Here is a 21504-nt window from a genome sequence, read left to right as displayed (position 1 = left end):
GGTAAATGGAACCTCTCAATAGTGGTAAATAGAACCTCTCAATAGTGGTAAATGGAACTTCTCAATTGTGGTAAATAGAACCTCTCAATTGTGGTAAATAGAACCTCTCAATAGTGGTAAATGGAACCTCTCAATAGTGGTAAATAGAACCTCTCAATAGTGGTAAATGGAACTTCTCAATTGTGGTAAATAGAACCTCTCAATAGTGGTAAATAGAACCTCTCAATAGTGGTAAATGGAACCTCTCAATAGTGGTAAATGGAACCTCTCAATAGTGGTAAATGGAACCTCTCAATAGTGGTAAACAGAATCTCTCAATTGTGGTAAATAGAACCTCTCAATAGTGATAAATAGAACCTCTCAATGGTGATAATACTACAATAAACCAGATTCAATTGCTTTCTCGTATTATGCTGTGGAACATCATGTTCAAATCATCTCTTTCTGAAAATAGTCAATACATTTAATCTTAGAACCCTTTTCTTAGAAATCCTTAGAATCCCTCTACTGATATTCTACTCATAGGACATTTGAGTGGTTCTAATAAGTGACTTAAGGCAAAATAATAAAGTCAGCAAGTTTTCTCACTATTTTTCATTGATTGATTGTTTTGTTGTTGAAATGGATGACTGTGTATTGCCATATCATCTAAAGAGGGTTGATGTTCTAGCACAGATGTTGTGTCCTCTCAAAAAACCTGTTTTATAGGTCCCAAGGTACATTTTAAAGGTTATTATGTAGAAGAATTGCATCTAAAATGCATGAGGTGCACTTCAACAGCATGACCAGTGCTGTTAAGTTCAAGGTTGCAGTCCATTAAGATGCATGGATTCTGTTTATTTTGATTGTGTACTTGTAACGGCTGTCGCTCTCCTCATCCTCGGATGAGGTGAGGAGAGAAGGATCTTCAGACCAAAACGCAGCATTTGGGAAATAAGCCATCTTTATTATAAATACGATGGCAACACGAAACGAAACAAAACACTTTCAAAACTACAAAACAAGAAAACGACGTTGACGAAACCTGAACATAAACTTACATAACTAAACATAAACTCACGTACAGGAAACAGACGACATCGAAACGAAACGAAACAAACAAACGCTACAGTCCCATGTGGCACGAACATACATACTGACACAGGAGACAATCACCCACAACGAACACTGTGACAACGCCTACCTAAATATGACTCTTAATTAGAGGAACGCCAAACACCTGCCTCTAATTAAGAGCCATACCAGGCAACCCAAAACCAACATAGAAACAGAAAACATAGAATGCCCACCCAACCTCACGTCCTGACCAACTAACACACATAACAATTAACATAAATAGGTCAGGAACGTGACAGTACTCTTAAGGAATCAATAATGAGTTAAAAATGAGGTTATGGTACACACGTGTTCATGTACATTTGATTATTGTCAGTTTGGAAATTTAAGTTAAAATGTTAGTTACGTACTCAGATTTAAGTAGGTTTTGGCTAACACTCTATTGAGGAAATGTGAGTCAGAAAGTACTACAAAAGTAACCATTACGGAAACTGCTTGTAAATTGTTAAGAGATGTTTCCCATGCTATGCCAAAGAACAGGAACCTTCTGACATTCCTGTAATGAAATGGCTTGGTTCATTGATTAAGGTCAAAGATTCTAACATTTTATAACATGATTTCCAACAGAAATATACAGTACATAAATTAAAGAAAATAATAATTTAAGATTACTTCTTGAACAATTTGATTATATATCAAAACACAATCCTTTCATAAAGTCTATGGGTTTATTATGAAAACATGATAATGTACATACAGTAACATGTTTTGGCATCGCTAGGGCGGGGATTTATTATCTACAACATTTGCTCGTAGTCTTTGGGCTAGTAGGGCTAGATTAAAGGGGCAATCTGCAATGTTTTATATGTAGTCCAATTTTGGACTTATAAATTAATCAAATGTATCCATATTGATTCTTGAAGAATATAACTTAGAAATGCCTCATGAGCTTAGTTCAACTGTTGTACCCCAAAAGATAAGCTTGTTTTACTCCAATGTTTGTAAAGAAGGTAAATGTAAACTCTATATAGCCTCAAAACATGGTTAAAACTAACATTTTGATATCAGGGATGGTCAGTTCTTGCATCCATAGCTATGTCTATGAGAGTGGTACCATTTCTCCAGCCCATTCCCTCAGTATTTCACTGAAACAGAGGCAGGGATGTGGCTTTGTTATTGTTTCAACTGCTGATTGCACCTTTAAAGCTACTCCTGAACGTGATTACCTTTCTAATGAAGAATGATGAATATTTGGTTTAATGAGTATGCTTGACCTTCAAGTTTGTAACCTACAGTACTACCAACCTCCTACGATGTGTCCAACTGCTTTCCATCACATCAAGTGAAACATACAACAAAAATGCCTTCTAAAACTCTGATTGACTAATCTACTTGCTTCAGTCTGCTTATATGGACAGTATGCTACTAACATCCATATCACTCTCTCTACACCAGTGGTTCTCAAGCCTGGGCCTAGGGACCCAAAGGGGTGCACATTTTTGTTTTTGCCCTAGAGCTACACACCTGATTCAAATCATCAAAGCCTTTTCATGAGTTCATCATTTGAATCAGCTGTGTAGTGTTAGGGCAAAACAAAAATGTGCACCCCTTTGGGTCCCCAGGACCAGGATTAAGAACCAGTACTCTACACACCTAGCCAACTTCATGTGTTACTGATACTCAAAATCTAACAGTCTAGTAATTAATGAGGGACAAAATTGTACTTTGAAAGTCTCATTAGAGGCCATTGCCAAATCACTAAATCAAAGTTATGAAGTTTCCATAGCTACTGATGGTTTGAGTGATACTGAGACCTTGGTTTTCCAAATCAAGTCTTGCTTATCTCCTCCCAAAATCTCCTAGTTGAGGCATCTGCACCCAAAAAGCCATTGGCACTAATTACTTTCTGTTTTCCTGAAATCTTGTTCTCACCTGTTGCACAATTTAATTTCAGGCTTTAGTGCTGTGTCACTGTCAGCATTATTTAATAATGTTTGAAAGACATTGTGTATTTGACGTGAGTTTGTATTAAATTAGGAACACTTCATGCTTTGGGGATTACTTTCTGATTTGGTGGGTAGTAACTTGCATGGTAATGGAGTTGCCAGAAAGCCCCCAGAGTTCCCAGTAACTCTAGCCTAGCGGTTAAGAGCGTTGGGTCAGTAACTGGAAAATCGTTGGTTTGAATCCCGAGCCGACTAAGTGAAAAAAATCTGTTGATGTGCCTTTGAGCAAACAGTTTAACCCTAATTGATCCAAGGTAACCTGTCTAAATGACTATCGCCCCATAGCACTCACATCTGTAGCCATGAAATTATTTTAAAGGCTGGTCATGGCTCACATAACAGATCCACAGATGATGCAATCTCTATTGCACTCCACACTGCCTTCTCCCACCTGGAGAAGAGGAACAACTATTTGAGAATGCTGTTCATTAACTACAGCTCAGCGTTCAACACCATAGTGCTCATCAATAAGCTCAAGATCCTGGATTTGAACACCTCCCTCTGCAACTGGAACCTGGACTTCCTGACGGGTCGCCCCCAGGTGGTGAGGGTATGCAACAATACATCGTCCACGCTGACCATCAACACAGGGGCCACTCAGGGGTGCGTGCTTACTCCCCTCCTATACTCCCTGTTCACCCACGACTGCGTGGCAACGCACGATTCCAACACCATCATTAAGTTTGCTGATCACCGACGATGATGAGACCACCTATGTGTGGCAGTGTGGTGCCAGGCCAACAACCTCTCCCTTAAGTCAGCAAGACAAAAGAGCTGGTCATGGACTACAGGAAACGGAAAGGCTGAGCACGCCCCCATTCACATCGACGGGGCTGTAGTGGAGAGGGGCAAGAGCTTTATGTTCATCTTCCACAGGAAGGCCCAAAACACTGTCTCAGCCACCCAAAAAGCTGAACTCGGCCACCCAAAAAGCTGAACTCGGCCACCCAAAAAGCTGAACTCGGCCACCCAAAAAGCTGAACTCGGCCACCCAAAAAGCTGAACTCGGCCACCCAAAAAGCTGAACTCGGCCACCCAAAAAGCTGAACTCGGCCACCCAAAAAGCTGAACTCGGCCACCCAAAAAGCTGAACTCGGCCACCCAAAAAGCTGAACTCGGCCACCCAAAAAGCTGAACTCGGCCACCCAAAAAGCTGAACTCGGCCACCCAAAAAGCTGAACTCGGCCACCCAAAAAGCTGAACTCGGCCACCCAAAAAGCTGAACTCGGCCACCCAAAAAGCTGAACTCGGCCACCCAAAAAGCTGAACTCGGCCACCCAAAAAGCTGAACTCGGCCACCCAAAAAGTTGAACTCGGCCACCCAAAAAGCTTAACTCGGCCACCCAAAAAGCTGAACTCGGCCACCCAAAAAGCTGAACTCGGCCACCCAAAAAGCTGAACTCGGCCACCCAAAAAGCTGAACTCAGCCACCCAAAAAGCTGAACTCAGCCACCCAAAAAGCTGAACTCAGCCACCCAAAAAGCTGAACTCAGCCACCCAAAAAGCTGAACTCAGCCACCCAAAAAGCTGAACTCAGCCACCCAAAAAGCTGAACTCAGCCACCCAAAAAGCTGAACTCAGCCACCCAAAAAGCTGAACTCAGCCACCCAAGTAACATACTGTTCTCTCTGCTCCCGCTGCACCAGGTCTGGAACCGTCAGGACCCCGAGCAGCTTCTACCCCCAAGCCATAAGACTACTAAATAGTTAACCAAATAGCTAACTGGACTATCTCCATTGACCCTCTTTGCACTAACTATTTTGACTCATCTCATACACTAATGCTACTATTTATTATCTACCATGTTGCCTAGTCACTTTATCCCTACCTACAGTATATATGTACAGTTCTACCTCAATGACCTTGTACCCCTGCACACATACTCAGTACTTGTACCCTGTGTATATAGTCAAGTTATCTTTACTCATTGTGTATTTATTCCTTGTGTTATTATTTTATATATATTTTTCACCCTATGCATTGTTCAGAAGGGCCCATAAATAAGAATTTCACTGTTAGTCTATACCTGTTGTTTACGAAGCATGTGACAAATACAATTTGATTTGAAGTCGCTCTGGATAAGAGCATCTTCTAAATGACTAAAATGTAAATGTAAAATGTAACTGCTCTCACTTGTGCAATCACAAAAACTGCTGAACTCAATTAATATGCAATTACAATACAATTAGAATGCAATTACTATGCAATTACAAATTAATTACATTGCAATTACTATGCAATTACAATACAATTACTATGCAATTTAATGCAATTACAAAAAAAACTATAAAATGACTATGCAATTACAATTACATTACTATGCAACTGTTATATTACTGTAAAAAAGTGTTACTACCCACTTATAAGAGAAACTTACAGGGTAGAAGCATACAGTGGTTGCAATGCATTGGTTGATTGTTTCTTCCATTAAAATCCATTTGAGTTTTCTTCAGGATGTGTGGTAGTTAATTAAATCACAAGAGGTTTGCGTGCAGGCACTGCCAATCATCACCTCTTGCTGAACTGCATACCTGCAACCTGTGGGTGGAGGGTGAGTGAATTGTGGTGTTATTTATTTGCAGAGTACTGTCATTAGCAAATGTGTTTGTCATAAGTTGGGTGCAATAGGTAGAAGTTTTGCTTACGCAGTGCTCATAACAGCTCACAGACAGCCTCAAATGGTTTGATAGATTGGCCCCAAAGCCTTCCATAAATTGTAGAACACAGAGACAGGCCCATTGCAGTACATCAATGTCAAATAGATCAATAAATCCATGAATTGAATGTCATGCTATTTTTCTTTATGAGAAAATAGTATCATAAACTGTAGTACTGGATTTAACTACCAAGTATGCTAAGTGACAAGTAGGTGACTAAGGCAAGGAGTCCACTGGTGTGGTCATAAATTCATGACTTTCCAACCCACTCATATTCAGAGGATTACTCTTTTATTTAGATTTAAATGTACAAATATTTTTAATATTCATTATGATTAAAGGTCTGTATGTCCATGCTTTTCAGTGGCCATTTTACATAATAATTGTGATAAGCCACAGGTACTCAATATCTACAGGTAGTTTACAGAATGGCATGGCTAGTGCTGTTGCCAAGAAAACAATAGTATGTGACCAACTGAACTAAAGCACAGGCTACTAGACTGTGTTAGTCCACTGAACTAAAGCATAGTCTATTAGACTGTTAGTCCACTGAACTAAAGCACAGGCTATTAGACCGTGTTAGTACACTGAACAAAAGCACAGGCTATTAGACTGTATTAGTACACTGAACTAAGGCATAGGTTATTAGACTGTGTTAGTACACTGAACAAAAGCACAGGGTATTAGACTGTGTTAGTACACTGAACTAAAGCATAAGTTATTAGACTGTGTTAGTACACTGAACTAAAGCATAAGTTATTAGACTGTGTTAGTACACTGAACAAAAGCACAGGCTATTAGACTGTGTTAGTCCAAAGAACTAAAGCACAGGCTACTAGACTGTATTAGTACACTGAACTAAAGCACAGGCTACTAGACTGTGTTAGTACACTGAACTAAAGCACAGGCTATTAGACTGTGTTAGTACACTGAACTAAAGCACAGGCTATTAGACTGTGTTAGTACACTGAACTAAAGCACAGGTTATTAGACTGTGTTAGTACACTGAACTAAAGCATTGGTTATTAGACCGTGTTAGTCCACTGAACTAAAGCACAGGCTACTAGACTGTATTAGTCCACTGAACTAAAGCACAGACTATTAGACTGTGTTCGTCCACTGAACTAAAGCACAGGCTATTAGACTGTGTTAGTCCACTGAACTAAAGCACAGGGTATTAGACTGTGTTAGTCCACTGAACTAAAGCACAGACTATTAGACTGTGTTAGTCCACTGAACTAAAGCACAGACTATTAGACTGTGTTAGTCCACTGAACTAAAGCACAGGCTATTAGACTGTGTTAGTCCACTGAACTAAAGCACAGGCTATTAGACTGTGTTAGTCCACTGAACTAAAGCACAGGGTATTAGACTGTGTTAGTCCACTGAACTAAAGCACAGGCTATTAGACTGTGCTACTACACTGAACTAAAGCATAGACTATTAGACTGTGTTAGTCCACTGAACTAAAGCACAGGGTATTAGACTGTGTTAGTCCACTGAACTAAGGCATAGACTATTAGACTGTATTAGTCCACTGAACTAAAGCACAGGGTATTAGACTGTTAGTCCACTGAACTAAAGCACAGGCTATTAGACTGTCTTAGTCCACTGAACTAAAGCATAGGCTATTCAACTCATCACTCAAGCGTGGTTCACTGAACAGCCAATACATGAATCCTTCAATGAAATATGCATGATGGCATACTTAGACCTTGCAGACTATACAGAAATATCAATGTCACTGTTAATCAGTTATAATGTTCAGCTCAGTGAAGTTTGTTATTCAAATTAATCTAGGGCAACAGAAAATCATATGTGTATGTCCACACCCATATTGATATCTAATTCAGTGCTTTCAGTGCCACATTCAGAATAGACAATTGGTCTACCTGGTTGCTAATGTGTGTTGAATTACATTTTAATTGTACGGATAATAAAAATAAACAAATCTAAATCTCAGCAGAACTCTTGTTTACATAGACCCTTGATTAATTGTTTGTAAATGTAAATATATGGTGGACTTTGGCTCATTCCAAAAAATTGACTCATTTTCACTAGATGGCAGCAGTTACACGTTTTAGTTTACTCTGTCGCTGTCCAATGTACTTGACGCAGTTAATAGAAAATAGCTGGACTAACCATAATACTTTTCATTTTGGCAGTGATCTTTTATGTAGTAATGACCACGTGAAAAGCCAAACACAAATTGTGATCTAGCCTATTTGATAATTTGAAATTGGATAAGTTTTCTTCCATTGGTTACCTATCCAGGAAAATGCCACCTTTTTGCTCCCATTACAGCAATCCGGGTAGTGTAGGCTAACCTAGTAAAAAAAAATTGACTAGAGTACTTTATAATCGAATAGATCCAAGTAAACATCCGCCTTGAAGGGAATCCCAGCTTCAGTCATCCACACCTTCTGAAACAGAAGTGCATTAATGAAATATAATGATGTCTATGTACGTTTTAGTAGGTTACCTAACCAAATGGAGGGAGCATAACATTGGTGATAGTGAGAGAGTGATGATATTATGTAGTGTTACATTAACTGTCCATAAAGCAGCGATGTTTACACTGCTTACATACTGGGCAAACGTTAAACCATCAACACCTAGGCTACACACAACAATCCTTTGCATATGAATTTGATCGGATATGTAACGGGTGTATCAATTTACACGTGTGATCTAGTGAATTTTGTTTTATTCTTAGGGTTCGTGTAAAGCAGAAACGTACAAAATATCAATATAAAAACATGTCATTTTTGTTGGTCACGGTGTCGCCACTTGGTCTAGTGACTAGTCGATATTACGGCGCTAACATGCGTTTCACTGGGTTGTATGCATTTGCACCTGTGTTTCTTCAGAATGGTAGGCTACCAGTCTCAAAGTTGCCGTGAAGGCACTCAGATTGATTTACAATTCCCCTGCATCATATATGATGGTTGAGTCCAACTCCTTCCGTTGGATACAGGCACCCTCTATTCGTTCCTCTCTTGCAATCTCCTAGTTGCCTACGCATTCTGTCTTTATACTTGCATCCAGGAAACCTATTTGGGTCTCATCTCTACAATCTCGTATCTCTGCAGTAGCCGTTCTTGATGATATGAGAGCTAATATAGGCGAATCCCTGCACCATAGGCGTCACATCTTCTTGCCAAAGCTGGATCTCTATGCATTTTTGTGATTGTTGAACAAAACCCAAGAAACCGGTGGCTGCGTGGAATAACAACGAACATGACTGCGATGGGGAAATTTAAGCATGCCCTGCTTATTTTTGCAGGTCTGATTACCGCAGCTAACGGTAAGTTACTCATATATGTGGAGTTTGCTCTCTATAGATGTGACTCTGTCATAAATCTTGTTCGATGTGTTTAACGAAAACGTCAATGATAATCTGACGTTTAATAGTTTGAGAAAAACTTGCATGTGGGCAATTTATCCAGAAGCAAAACGTTTCACAATTACGGTGACTTAACGCCTGATTAATAATTGTGGTTTATTGTGTATTTTGATGGTAGTCCATGGTTAAATTACAATTTAGGCTTAATTTCAGTTTTTATGTAAGCTTATGACTGAAACCTGACGGTCGGTCTCATTCCTGCTTTTCTGAGCGAGACTGGCATGCCGTTGCACAAGTGGCTCATCAATAGCGCCTTTATAGGTTTTACATTTTATTTAGCCCAGGCGGTGTCTGTGTCCCCCAATGGTTTTAAGTGTTTTAAAAAGCCACATTTGAGTGAAAGAAACAATGATGGTGGCATACTCTTGTGTCACCTTGGCCTCCACAGAGGTTTCAGAGGTTTCATGATTAGGCTATCATTTTCATTACCATTAATATTCCTCTAGCCTAATTATTCATGATTCGTTATCAGCCTGTTATTTATTGTTTCTTCACCATGGATTGTAAATCATTGCAATACACTTGTGCAAATAATTCCCCCTGTAATATTGCAGTGGTTTTCTTATTCTCATATACGTTTCATTGCCATTTATTGGAATAATAATGTAGGCCTATTTGAATTGTGTGTACTTCTTATTTGAGACTATTTTGGTTCCTATGAGTTATTTTTTGATCATATCTATAGATTTTGTGTAATTTAGTTGGAATACTGTATCTTTAATGGTAAACCACAGAGGTACAGTGATGGGCAATTCATGAATATTTGTAATGGTTAAGAATATATTGCTAGTAATGAAAACACATAGATGACATGGCAAATAGGCCATCATCATTGACTTTCTCTCAATAATACCTCTTAAAATGACAGTTTAAATCACCTGAATGTAATAGAAGGGGATAACCAGTTCAGGGGCCATAGTTGAATAGTGAATATATTAGAAGCATCTGTAGTCAGAGCTAGCTGGCTGCTACGCATTTCTGAACCAGATGTGAATTCCGATCTTGCTCTGACTATTGGCAGTGATGATAATGACATGCCTCAGTTTCAAATTGGTAGGCTATTTGGGATGCTACAATCTACCCTAACATCCAAACGTTTATCCGTGAAATAAACCTCTGGAACACATGTTGACAAGGGAGGTTCACTGCATAGGTTGTTGTACAATAACATCTGAATATTGGTGATTCAACATTGTTTCACTTGTGTCATCAAAACTAGACTTTTACCATAACACCAGGTAACATAGCAACCTCAGCAGCATATGACTATATGACTGTTTTTATTGCTGTCTGAGTGACAATTGTTTTGTAGCAGCCTAACCACAGACCTTGTACATTCTCTCAATGTTAGTCTCACGTAGTAAGGCCATGGAATCACCCTGGAATTGCACATGCGGGCTACATGTTTCTAAATTGAGGAGTGTCTGAATCTCTAAACACAACATCCACGGCACGCTTACAGGTCATAGGCCTGCCACCTGACATAGAGTGAACCCCTGACTTCTACCTTCAATTCATATTTTGTCTTACAATTGATAGTGAAGTGCAGTGTCATCACCACTCCCACCCACCCACCCACTCCTGCAGCCATATTAGGCAAGATCACATGCTTGTTCTGATGCATTTGGATTCTAGGTCTTTCTATAAACCAGGGTACCAGTGAGGATTTCCTACACTGGACAACATGTTACAGCTGTTGATAAGTCATCGATAATAATCAGCCAATTTTCTGTATGTCATTACATTAAGATATAAGGGCAACATAGCTACAGTATATTAAATTCACGATTTGATTTAAAACCAACGTTTAACACTTTCTCATGGTTGGTGTCTTGACGGATTTGTCCAAAATTGTGTGACATAAACCATTACTTTTCTGTCCTTTCATTTATGGCAGTGTAAATTGCCATTTTATCATACATTAATCAGTTAAATTAGACATAGAATTTTAACCCTGTAATAATCCTGGATCTTGCTGTCTGACAGTTTTTTGTAAAGAGATTTCAGAAATGCAGTGTAACTACGTAACATTTCGTGTCTCCTTATGTTATGGGATGGAAACAGTTTTCATAGGCACACAAATCCCCCAAAATATAGGCCATTGCAAAATCTAATGCTTCTACCCGAAGGAGTCACCTTATCTTGATACTTAAAACCTAAATCGATACTGTCATTAATGTGGTTCTTCAATAATTATGCACAATAATTGTTGGATGCACATTTGGTGTCCAGCTGATTAGTTACGCTGTGATATCTTCACACTTCATCATCTGATCCAGGAAGGAATTTTCCAAATAAGTGACGAACAGCTGTTGTGATAGTGCATGCGACACAACAACAGTCCAAGTGCTGGAATCCACGGTTGTGGTTGTGCCTGGATCCACGTTGGATCTAATCATTGATGTTGATCATCTGTTGTTTTCTATGTGATTTACAGCAGGGTCTCGTTAGATTTAACAGAAAAAAACATCAAGGTAATGAGTTCATGTTTCCATAGGATGTTTTTGTACCTTGGATTAACACCAAGGCTACTGTGTTCAATTGTGTAGGAAAGACTTTTGCACCACACCCAAAGCTATTCCTATTCATTATTCTGGATAAAATGACAACAAATTACATTGCCTAGTGGGCTTATTCACAACATCTGGTAATGAAATAACATGAAACATACATTTTGTTTTTCATGTTAGACCTGCAATTTTAAACAATACAAGGGCTTAGCCGTGGGAAGTAGGGGTGCTGAGGATGCCGCAGCCCCTCCCCCCCCGAAACAAACTTTTTGAAGAATCCACAAAAGTAGTTCACTTTACTAGTCCTGTATTAGCGGACCGACATAGATGTCACGCCCTGACCTTAGTTATCTTTGTTTTCTTTATTATTTTGGTTAGGTCAGGGTGTGACAAGGGTGGTATGTGTGTTTTTGTCTGGTCTAGGGTTTTGTATGTCTAGGTTGTGTGTGTAGTCTAGGCATACGTAGGTCTATGGTGGCCTGGATTGGTTCCCAATCAGAGGCAGCTGTTTATTGTTGTCTCTGATTGGGGATCCTATTTAGGCTGAAATTTTCCAGTTTGGTTTGTGGGTTATTGTCTATGTGATGTTGCATGTCTGCACTCGTTAAAATTAGCTTCACGTTCGTTTTGTTATTTTGTATTAGTTTGTTTATTGTTCTTCGTTATCATTAAAGAAGATGTATTCACATCACACGCTGCACTTTGGTCTCCTTCATATGATGAACGTGACAGAATCACCCACCAAAAAAGGACCAAGCAGCGTGGTAACCAGGAGCAGAGGATTCTGGACTCCTGGACTTGGGAGGAGATACTGGAAGGCAAGGGAACCTGGGCACAGGCTGGGGAATATCGCCGTCCCAAGGAAGAACTGGAGGCAGTGAAAGCTGAGCGGCGGCGATATGAGGCGGTAGCACGGCAGCGCGACAGGCACGAGAGGCAGCCCCAATTTTTTGGGGGGGGAGGCACACGGGGGAGTGTGGCGGAGTCAGATTTTAGACCTGAGCCCACTCCTCGTGCTTACCGAAAGCAGCGTTGTACTGGTCAGGCACCGTGTTCTGCGGTCAAGTGCACAGTGTCGCCAGTACGCGCCAGTACGCGCAAGTGCCATGCGAGAGTGGGCATCCAGCCAGGGCGTGTTGTGCCGGCTCAGCGTGTCTGGTCTCCGGTACGCCGTTTCGGCCCAGGGTATCCTGCACCGGCTCTGCGTGCTGTGTCTCCGGGGCGCTGGGAGGGTGCAGTGCGTCCTATGCCTGCGCTCCGCCCGTGCCGGGTGAATGTGGGCATTGAGCCTAAGGGAGAGGTGCGAGTAGTATGCACCAGATCTCCAGTGCTCCCCCACAGCCCGGTTCAACCTGTGCCTGCACTCTGGAGGGTCTGGGCTAAAGTGGTCATCCAGCCTGGAGGAGTGGTGCCAATGCTGCGCACCAGAGCTCCAGTGCTCCCCCACAGCCCGGTCCATCCGGTGCCTCCTTCACGCACCAGGCCTCCTGTAGGTCTCCCCAGCCTGGTGGGTCCTGTGGCAGCCCCACGCACCAGGCTGTCTCTCCGTCTCCTTCCTCCAGGTTCTCCCGTCTGTCCTGAGCTGCTGGAGCCGCCCGTCTGTCCTGAGCTGCCGGAGCCGCCCGTCTGTCCTGAGCTGCCGGAGCCGCCTGTCTGTCCGGAGCTGCCGGAGCCGCCCGTCTGTCCGGAGCTGCCGGAGCCGCCCGTCTGTCCGGAGTTGCCGGAGCCGCCCGTCTGTCCGGAGTTGCCGGAGCCGCCCGTCTGTCCGGAGTTGCCGGAGCCGCCCGTCTGTCCGGAGCTGCCGGAGCCGCTCGTCTGTCCGGAGCTGCCGGAGCCGCCCGTCTGTCAGGACGATAAAACGACAACGATAAACAGCTGCCTCTGATTGGGAACCAATCCAGGCCACCATAGACCTACATATGCCTAGACTACACACACAACCTAGACATACAAAACCCTTTGTTTTCTTTATTATTTTGGTTAGGTCAGAATGTGACAAGGGTGGTATGTGTGTTTTTGTCTGGTCTAGGGTTTTGTATGTCTAGGTTGTGTGTGTAGTCTAGGCATACGTAGGTCTATGGTGGCCTGGATTGGTTCCCAATCAGAGGCAGCTGTTTATCGTTGTCTCTGATTGGGGATCCTATTTAGGTTGCCATTTTCCAGTTTGGTTTGTGGGTTATTGTCTATGTGATGTTGCATGTCTGCACTCGTTATATTTAGCTTCACGTTCGTTTTGTTATTTTGTATTAGTTTGTTTATTGTTCTTCGTCATCATTAAAGAAGATGTATTCACATCACACGCTGCGCTTTGGTCTCCTTCGTATGACGAACGTGACTGTCCTGTATTAGCAGACCGATATAGATGTCTTCAGCGCTGGGACTTTACTAGTCCTGTATTAGCGGACCGATATAGATGTCTTCTGCTCTGGGACTTTTCAATTTTTTTAAAAGCTGCAGACCGTTCTCCTGCTCACTTATAATTATCTGTGATTTAATTTTTTATCCGTTTTTGTGAGATGTTTACACGTTTTCGTTTGTTTCTCTCTGATTCAATTGAAGGGTGTTGCGCTACTCTGTTGCAGTAAATCCACGTGTGGTTATTATTAGGATGACAACATCTAATGCTGGCTTCAACTTGGCTTTCCATACAAATCCTTCCATTAAAAAAGGAACATGGTTTTTGCTCACTTTCTCATTATAAAAACAGTGATGGTGAGATTCAAATAGTGAGATTAATGCTGCTGCTATTCCTGGCTTTATTATGTGTGCCTGCGTCAGCCACATAGGGTACAGAAAAATCTGCGTCCATCCAATCTATTTAGTCACCATGTCCACATTATTGTTACATATTGTAGAATGTAATATTCATTTGAATATCAATGCACTGGCAATGCCAAACAAATAAACATGCAAGGTGTGTTTGTGTGTGGTGGAAGGGTCTATATTAGGCTCTATATGTACGATTATTTACATTTTATAATTGTATAAAATTGAGGTCCTTAAATTACAATTAAGTCCTTTAAGAAGTCTCTGAAGTCCTGAACTTGACTTATCAATGTCTGTATGAACCCTGCTTAAAGGATGTATAGTCCTATGTTGTTGCATAGGTGGAATTATGGGCCAGTTTGCATGTATTCACTTTTATTTCTCTCACACATTGGCCCCATTATTCATAAAAAGACCCATATCTGTTCATAATGAGAACTTTGACCGACTCTCACAATACTTGATCAAATGATCTCATTATCACTCCAATTCTTCTATATTTAATTAATTTGTCTGAACTCACCCCTCACATGCTAACTTCCTGACAAATATATTTTTTTGATGCAGCAATCGTCATAGTAAAGGGAAGATTTGGTACTTTGTATTCATCATCTCTCCATGTTGGTTATTTGATGTAGTGCAGCTGGCATTTCCATAGAAATAGAGGACTTAGCCCAAATGGTTTGTTTATACTCATCATAATAATCTAGTTTGAAATGGCACAATGACAAAGGTTAAATATTTAATTTGGGTTCAGTAAGACTGTGATGGCCTCCTCTTACAGTAGGCTAGCATCCTTAGCCCCGGGATGCTGTTAAAGGACGAGTTTAGGAGTCGCCGGCAAGGCAGTCGCCATTTTAGATTTTTCATTCTTTCACCTTCATTACAGCGTTGGTACTCATTTATCCAGACTGATACGCATATGAAGCTTCTACTTTCTGCACAGAGGGCCTAGTGTGCATGAACCATACGTCAAACACTGGTTTTTCGACTCCCATAATATTTTGGGGAGGAGTGACACGGTTTCCAGGGGAATTAGCGATGCTGCAGGCATTTTCAATGGTTCCCAGGCTTGTGAAAGAACCATTAGTTTTGTCACAGCTGTGCCATCAGAGATAATGACAATGACTGCTGCTATGCCTTGTTGAAAGGCATGTGGGGACTTTGGACGGACAAGGACTAATTCATCTTGTTTTATCAGGCAGGATGTTACAGATTATTTGAGGAAAACGCATCATACACATTTCCGACCTATATCATTGCAATACCATGAATATGTCTATGGTAAACAAATGTGTGTTTATTAACTTCTCCATATGATAGAAAGTAAGCTCCTTGAGTCACTGAAATTCTAGACTCAACTGTTTGCCTACAATGCACAGATGGAGACCCTATGATGGGGGCAGAGATGTGTAGGCAACAGCTTTAGAGGGCTACAAAAATCAATTTGTTGCAATTATTTGCCAATATATGTGCAACGACCTTGTATTAAAAAGGTGAAATTACTGTAAAAACCTATTTACATTGAGGCTGTAACACAAGCAGTGTGGTAACTTAATTTGCCAACAAAACTTGTGGATAAATCCCTTTTGTGGGGAAAAACTCATTCTGATTGGCTGGGCCTGGTACCCCAGTGGATGGGCCTGGCTCCCAAGTGGGTGGGCCTATGCCCTCCCAGGCCCACCCATTGCTGTGCCTCTGCCCAGTCATGTGAAATCCATAAAATAGAGCCTAATGAATTTATTTAAATTGTCTGATTTCCTTATTTAAACTGTAACTCAGTAAAATTGTTGAAATTGTTGCATGTTGCGTTTATATTTTTTTCAATATACAGTCCCAGTCAAAAGTTTGGACACACCTACTCATTCAAGGGTTTTTCTTTATTTGTACTATTTTCTACATCGTAGAATAATATTGAAGACATCAAAACTTTGAAATAATACAATATATTTTAGATTTTAGATTCTTCCGAGTAGCCACACTTTGCCTTGATGACAGCTTTGCACACTCTTGGCATTCTCTCAACACGCTTCATGAGGTAGTCAACTGGAATGCATTTCAAATTAACAGGTGTGCCTTGCTAAAAGTTAATTTGTGACATTTTTTTCCTTAATGCGTTTGAGCCGATAGTTGTGTTGTGACAAGTTAGGGGTGGTATACAGAATATAACCCTATTTGGTAAAAGACCAAGAACAGCTAAAATATGCAAAGAGAAACGACAGTCCATCATCACTTTAAGACATGAAGGTCAGTCAACCCAGAACTTTTCAAGAATTTTGAAAGTTTCTTCAAGTGCAGTCACAAAAACCATTAAGCGTTATGATGAAACTGGCTCTCATGAGGACCGCCACAGGAAGGAAGACCCAGAGTTACCTCTGCTACAGAGGATAAGTTCATTAGAGTTACAAGCCTCAGAAATTACAGCCCAAATAATTGCTTCACAGAGTTCAAGTAACAGACACATCTCAACATCAACTGTTCAGAGGAGACTGTGTGAATCAGGCCTTCACGGTTGAATTGCTGCAAAGAAACCACTACTAAAGGACACCAATAATAAGAAGAGACTAGCTTGGGCCAAGAAACACGAGCAATGGACATTAGACCAGTTTAAATCTATCCTCTGAGAATTTTGGTTCCAACCGCCGTGTCTTTGTGAGATGCAGAGTAGGTGAACGGATGATCTCTGCATGTGTGGTTCACACTGTGAAGCATGGAGGAGGAGGTGTGATGGTGCTTTGCTGGTGACACTGTCAGTGATTTATTTAGAATTCAAGGCACACTTAACCAGCATGGCTACCACAGCATTCTGCAGCGATACGCCATCCCATCTAGTTTGCGCTTAGTGGGACTATCATTTATTTTTCAACAGGACTATGACCCAAAACACACCTACAGGCGGTGTAAGGGCTATTTGACCAACAAGGGGAGTGATGGATTGTTGCATCAGATGACCTGGCCTCCACAATCACCCGACTACAACCCAATTTCGATGGTTTGGGATGATTTGGACCGCAGAGTAATGAAAAGAATCCAACAAGTGATCAGCATATCCTTCAAGACTGTTGGAAAAGCATTCCAGGTGAAGCTGGTTGAGAGAATGCCAAGAGAGTGCAAAGCTGTCATCTAGGCAAAGGGTGGCAACTTTGAAGAATGTAAAATATAAAATACATTTTGATTTGTTTAACACTTTTTTGCTTATTACATGATTCCATATCTATTATTTCATAGTTTTGATGTCTTCACTATTATTCTACAATGTAGAAAATTGTAGAAATAAATTAAAACCCTTGAATGAGTAGGCGTGTCCAAACTTTTGACTGGTACTGTACATTTTTTCTTTATCCAGAGTGACATACGGTCTGTAATTTCCTGGTTTCTGAAATTCTAATGGTTCGCTTAATTTCAGTTTGTGACAAAACAACCAAGTATTGTGTTCAGAATCATTGTACCATCTAAACCTCTGAAATAAATTTTCAATAACAAAAAATATTGTATTTTCAGCTGTTGGAAGCTGGTGTACAAAAGATGCAAAAACAAAACTTTAGAATGGGAAGCATAGAAATAGAGCACATACAACATATCTACTGCTTCTTAGACTTGCTTTCAATGAGAATGAAAGATCTATAACACACATTTCTATGAATTTGGTCAGGTCACCCAGAAAGTAAAATATTGCAGCTTTAAGTGCCTTGTTCAAGGGCTCTGGAATTCAAACCTTTCGGTTACTGACCCAACGCTCTTAACTGTTTGGCTTCATGCTGACATGTCTGCCATGCAGCTTGTGTATCAGTTTAATTTAGCTCACATCAGCATTAACACTCATGAACGTCCATTAAATCTTTACTTCTTGCTATTTTGTATTTGTACTTATTCTACTAAAGCACTCTTCAAGACAGACTTAACCAAACTTAGTATAAAACAAAGAAGGCTATACATGTAGTTTATTGCTGGTGCTTTTTTCCACGTATACTAAATGCTTTGAGTTTTGTCAGTGATTTTGGAAGATACACATAGAACACATACACTGTTCTACAAAGAAAAACATTTGAATGAATAGAAACATCTACAATTCTTAGAAGAGTCAAGAAGCATAGCTTTCCACACCATTTTAGACTCTAAATTGTGTAATCACTCAAATAGAATCCTATTTATAGTTATACACTTTCCATTGAAAAACATTGATTAGACAGATGGATGCAAAGTTGAGAGCCAAAAACATACATTATTTAGCAGACAGCTGGCTCTGTGACAGCAGAATCTTTTATTTGGAGTTTGTGACAGCCACCCCATCTCCTATACAAAGTAATGGAGAGTTTTGTGACTTCAAAAATAGTTCCCTGTCTAGTTATTTCCCTTGGTTGGGCATTAGGTTGGAGGCCCACTTAATAATATAATGCATTTAAAAGACCCCTCTCATACATGTATAACCAATAAGGCCATTTGCATTTAAAAGCGTCCAGAGTCAGCAGATATCGTGAAATGAACACGTGAAATGTTCTAAAAAACTTTTATTGTGATCACGTGATCTTATGTGAAGTTAATGTGATAACGTGACAACCTGTAAAGCAACATGTGATAACATGAAACTACATACAGTATGTGAAAACGTGATCACATGTGAAGTGTTCCAAAAACACATTTTCACATGATTTCATGTGAAATTTCATGCGAAATCATGTGGTTTTCCACATGTGAAATGATGTGGTATTTCTGTACAGGTTATGGAGACCAGGGGCAGAATAGAAAAAAAGTCTACATGGTTTGGAATTCAGAAAATATGCATTTTAATTAAGTGGCTGTTTGGCACAGTTTAGGGATGATATTGGCATTTTGAAGTGGTTTCCTACCATTCGGGATGTACGGTATATGATAATTGGAATGGTTCAGAGGAGAAATTTGAGGCATTTAAAATGACTGTCAATCATTCACTCCATTGTGTAGTGTACTTTACATTGCCATATGAGTGAAGTGCTTTGCAGTGGATGTGTGGTGGAGGAATGCTACTATTGCATTCATATAGCATTCATATTTTATAGGCTTTAAATGGATTGTGGTTTCTGAAATAACCACTGGGAATTGTGAAATGTCCCATGGTCAAAGTCGTCTCATTGGTTGAAATTGAGGTGCTTTAACGTCAAGGCTCCAAGACTTCGCTAACACACTTAAGGAATACAGGTAATATGCATGACGATGTAGTCATCATACATTCTAAAAATGGTCAGCATTCAAAAGTATCAACATTGCCACATGGAAATGAACATAGGACTGGGAAAATGTAGTGGTTGTTGTCTTCTGGTGAGTTAAGAGACAGTTTTAGCAATACACTCTTAGAAAGAAAGTTTATTTTGGCTGTTCCCATAGGAGAACCCTTTTGAAGAACCCTTTTTGGTTTCAGGTAGAATCATTTGTTCCCCACGTAGAACCCTATTGGGTTCCATGTAGAACCCTTTCTACAGAGGGTTCTACCTAGAACCAAAAATCGTTCTACTTGGAACCATAAAGGGTTCTCCTAGGGGACAGCTGAAGAACCCTTTTGGACCCCTTTTTTTCAAGAGAGAATGTTTACTGTGGATAGATGCAAAACCATTCCTGACAGGAAGATGCAGGCTAGGCCTACTCAATACATTTTATGGGTGTCACTCAGGCTATTTATAACTACCATGAACCATTTATAACTATGGACATGTTCAAAAGTTTATGAGTACTTGACGGGAAGTCTCATTGGTTGCGGTAGATGCCATAGTTCTGTAAGAATATTGTGATGATATTTCACTTGCTTTATTTCTCCTTTGGTTTATTTTGAGATTCAATGTATGGTTAACCCAGGGCGGTGAGGCTCAGGGTGCATACTAAGCACAAGAACAGTGAATTCTCATGTGACCTTTCTGGTGTGTCCACACAGCTGTTCAGGGTAATACTTCATGTATAAATCAGTTCAAAGTAGGGCCTACTCCAAAATTCAGAGAAATGTGATGTATCAGAATACCTTTATTTGCCAAGTATATTTAAACATACCCGGAATCTGACTTAATGTACAGACAGAATACAGACACAAAGTCAACATAGTCAACATACAGAATATACGTACACTATACGTACATTGAAAATAAAACATTAAACTCCGGAGTAAATATAGATGTAGGCCTACAGTATATTTAGGAAAAAGACAAACTGTATTCTAGTTCTTTAGCCTTTAGAGTCCTCCTAACTAGTCAGATATGAAGAGGTTCTCCTGACCTCTCCTTTAGAGTCCTCCTAACTAGTCAGATATGAAGAGGTTCTCCTGACCTCTCCTTTAGAGTCCTCCTAACTAGTCAGATATGAAGAGGTTCTCCTGACCTCTCCTTTAGAGTCCTCCTAACTAGTCAGATATGAAGAGGTTCTCCTGACCTCTCCTTTAGAGTCCTCCTAACTAGTCAGATATGAAGAGGTTCTCCTGACCTCTCTTTTAGAGTCCTCCTAACTAGTCAGATATGAAGAGGTTCTCCTGACCTCTCCTTTAGAGTCCTCCTAACTAGTCAGATATGAAGAGGTTCTCCTGACCTCTCCTTTAGAGTCCTCCTAACTAGTCAGATATGAAGAGGTTCTCCTGACCTCTCCTTTAGAGTCCTCCTAACTTGTCGGATATGAGAAGTCTGCGTTTCCTATTTAGGCAGTGTGCAAGTACTTCTTGCGTGACGTCAGAATTTGAGAAAGGAAATGAGGTTGAGAAACAAGTGTGATGAATCCATACTCATTTCTGATAGCTATTAATAGCTATTACACAGTACTAGCTAATATCTTGTGCTTTGAACAGTTGATTCAATTTTACAACCTGTCTGGAACACTTAGAATCAGATTAGACACATTAGAGTATTTTTTGTTGTTGCAGAATAGCGGTTTTCTCAGTAATGTCATGGATATGAGCAACTGCATTAGTGAGTAGTCAGGAAAATCAAAGTTGGTCACTTTCAGTAGCATATTGGCTAATATCAGCACTAAACATCAAACATTTAATAAGCAACATATGTAGAGATCCTCCTCCTCACAAGTTGCGGGCCTTTCCAAAAATACAGCATAACACATATGCATGAAATTGTAGTTTTTAACTGAAAATGTGATCA

The 21504-nt window shown here is 40.3% G+C and overlaps 1 protein-coding gene across 3 annotated transcripts in view; it reads left to right on the top strand.

The window, feature by feature from the left end:
* Nucleotides 1-8580: 8580 nt before the first annotated feature.
* LOC129828690 (CUB and sushi domain-containing protein 1-like) overlaps nucleotides 8581-21504 on the top strand; it is a 466738-nt gene continuing 453814 nt past the window's right edge. For 2 of the 3 annotated variants that reach the window (XM_055889828.1, XM_055889827.1), the window contains exon 1: nucleotides 8582-9026. In XM_055889828.1, the coding sequence (XP_055745803.1) occupies nucleotides 8960-9026 (67 nt within the window). In that variant the 5' untranslated portion in view covers nucleotides 8582-8959. Of the gene's footprint in view, nucleotides 9027-21504 lie in introns of all 3 variants that reach the window. The other variant, XM_055889829.1, reaches the window with a different exon arrangement.

This window comes from Salvelinus fontinalis, chromosome 30 (assembly GCF_029448725.1).
Source record: "Salvelinus fontinalis isolate EN_2023a chromosome 30, ASM2944872v1, whole genome shotgun sequence".
NCBI lineage: Eukaryota > Metazoa > Chordata > Actinopteri > Salmoniformes > Salmonidae > Salvelinus > Salvelinus fontinalis.
The sequence above is the reverse complement of the archived record's forward strand: the minus strand, read 5'-3'. Positions and strand labels throughout refer to the sequence as shown.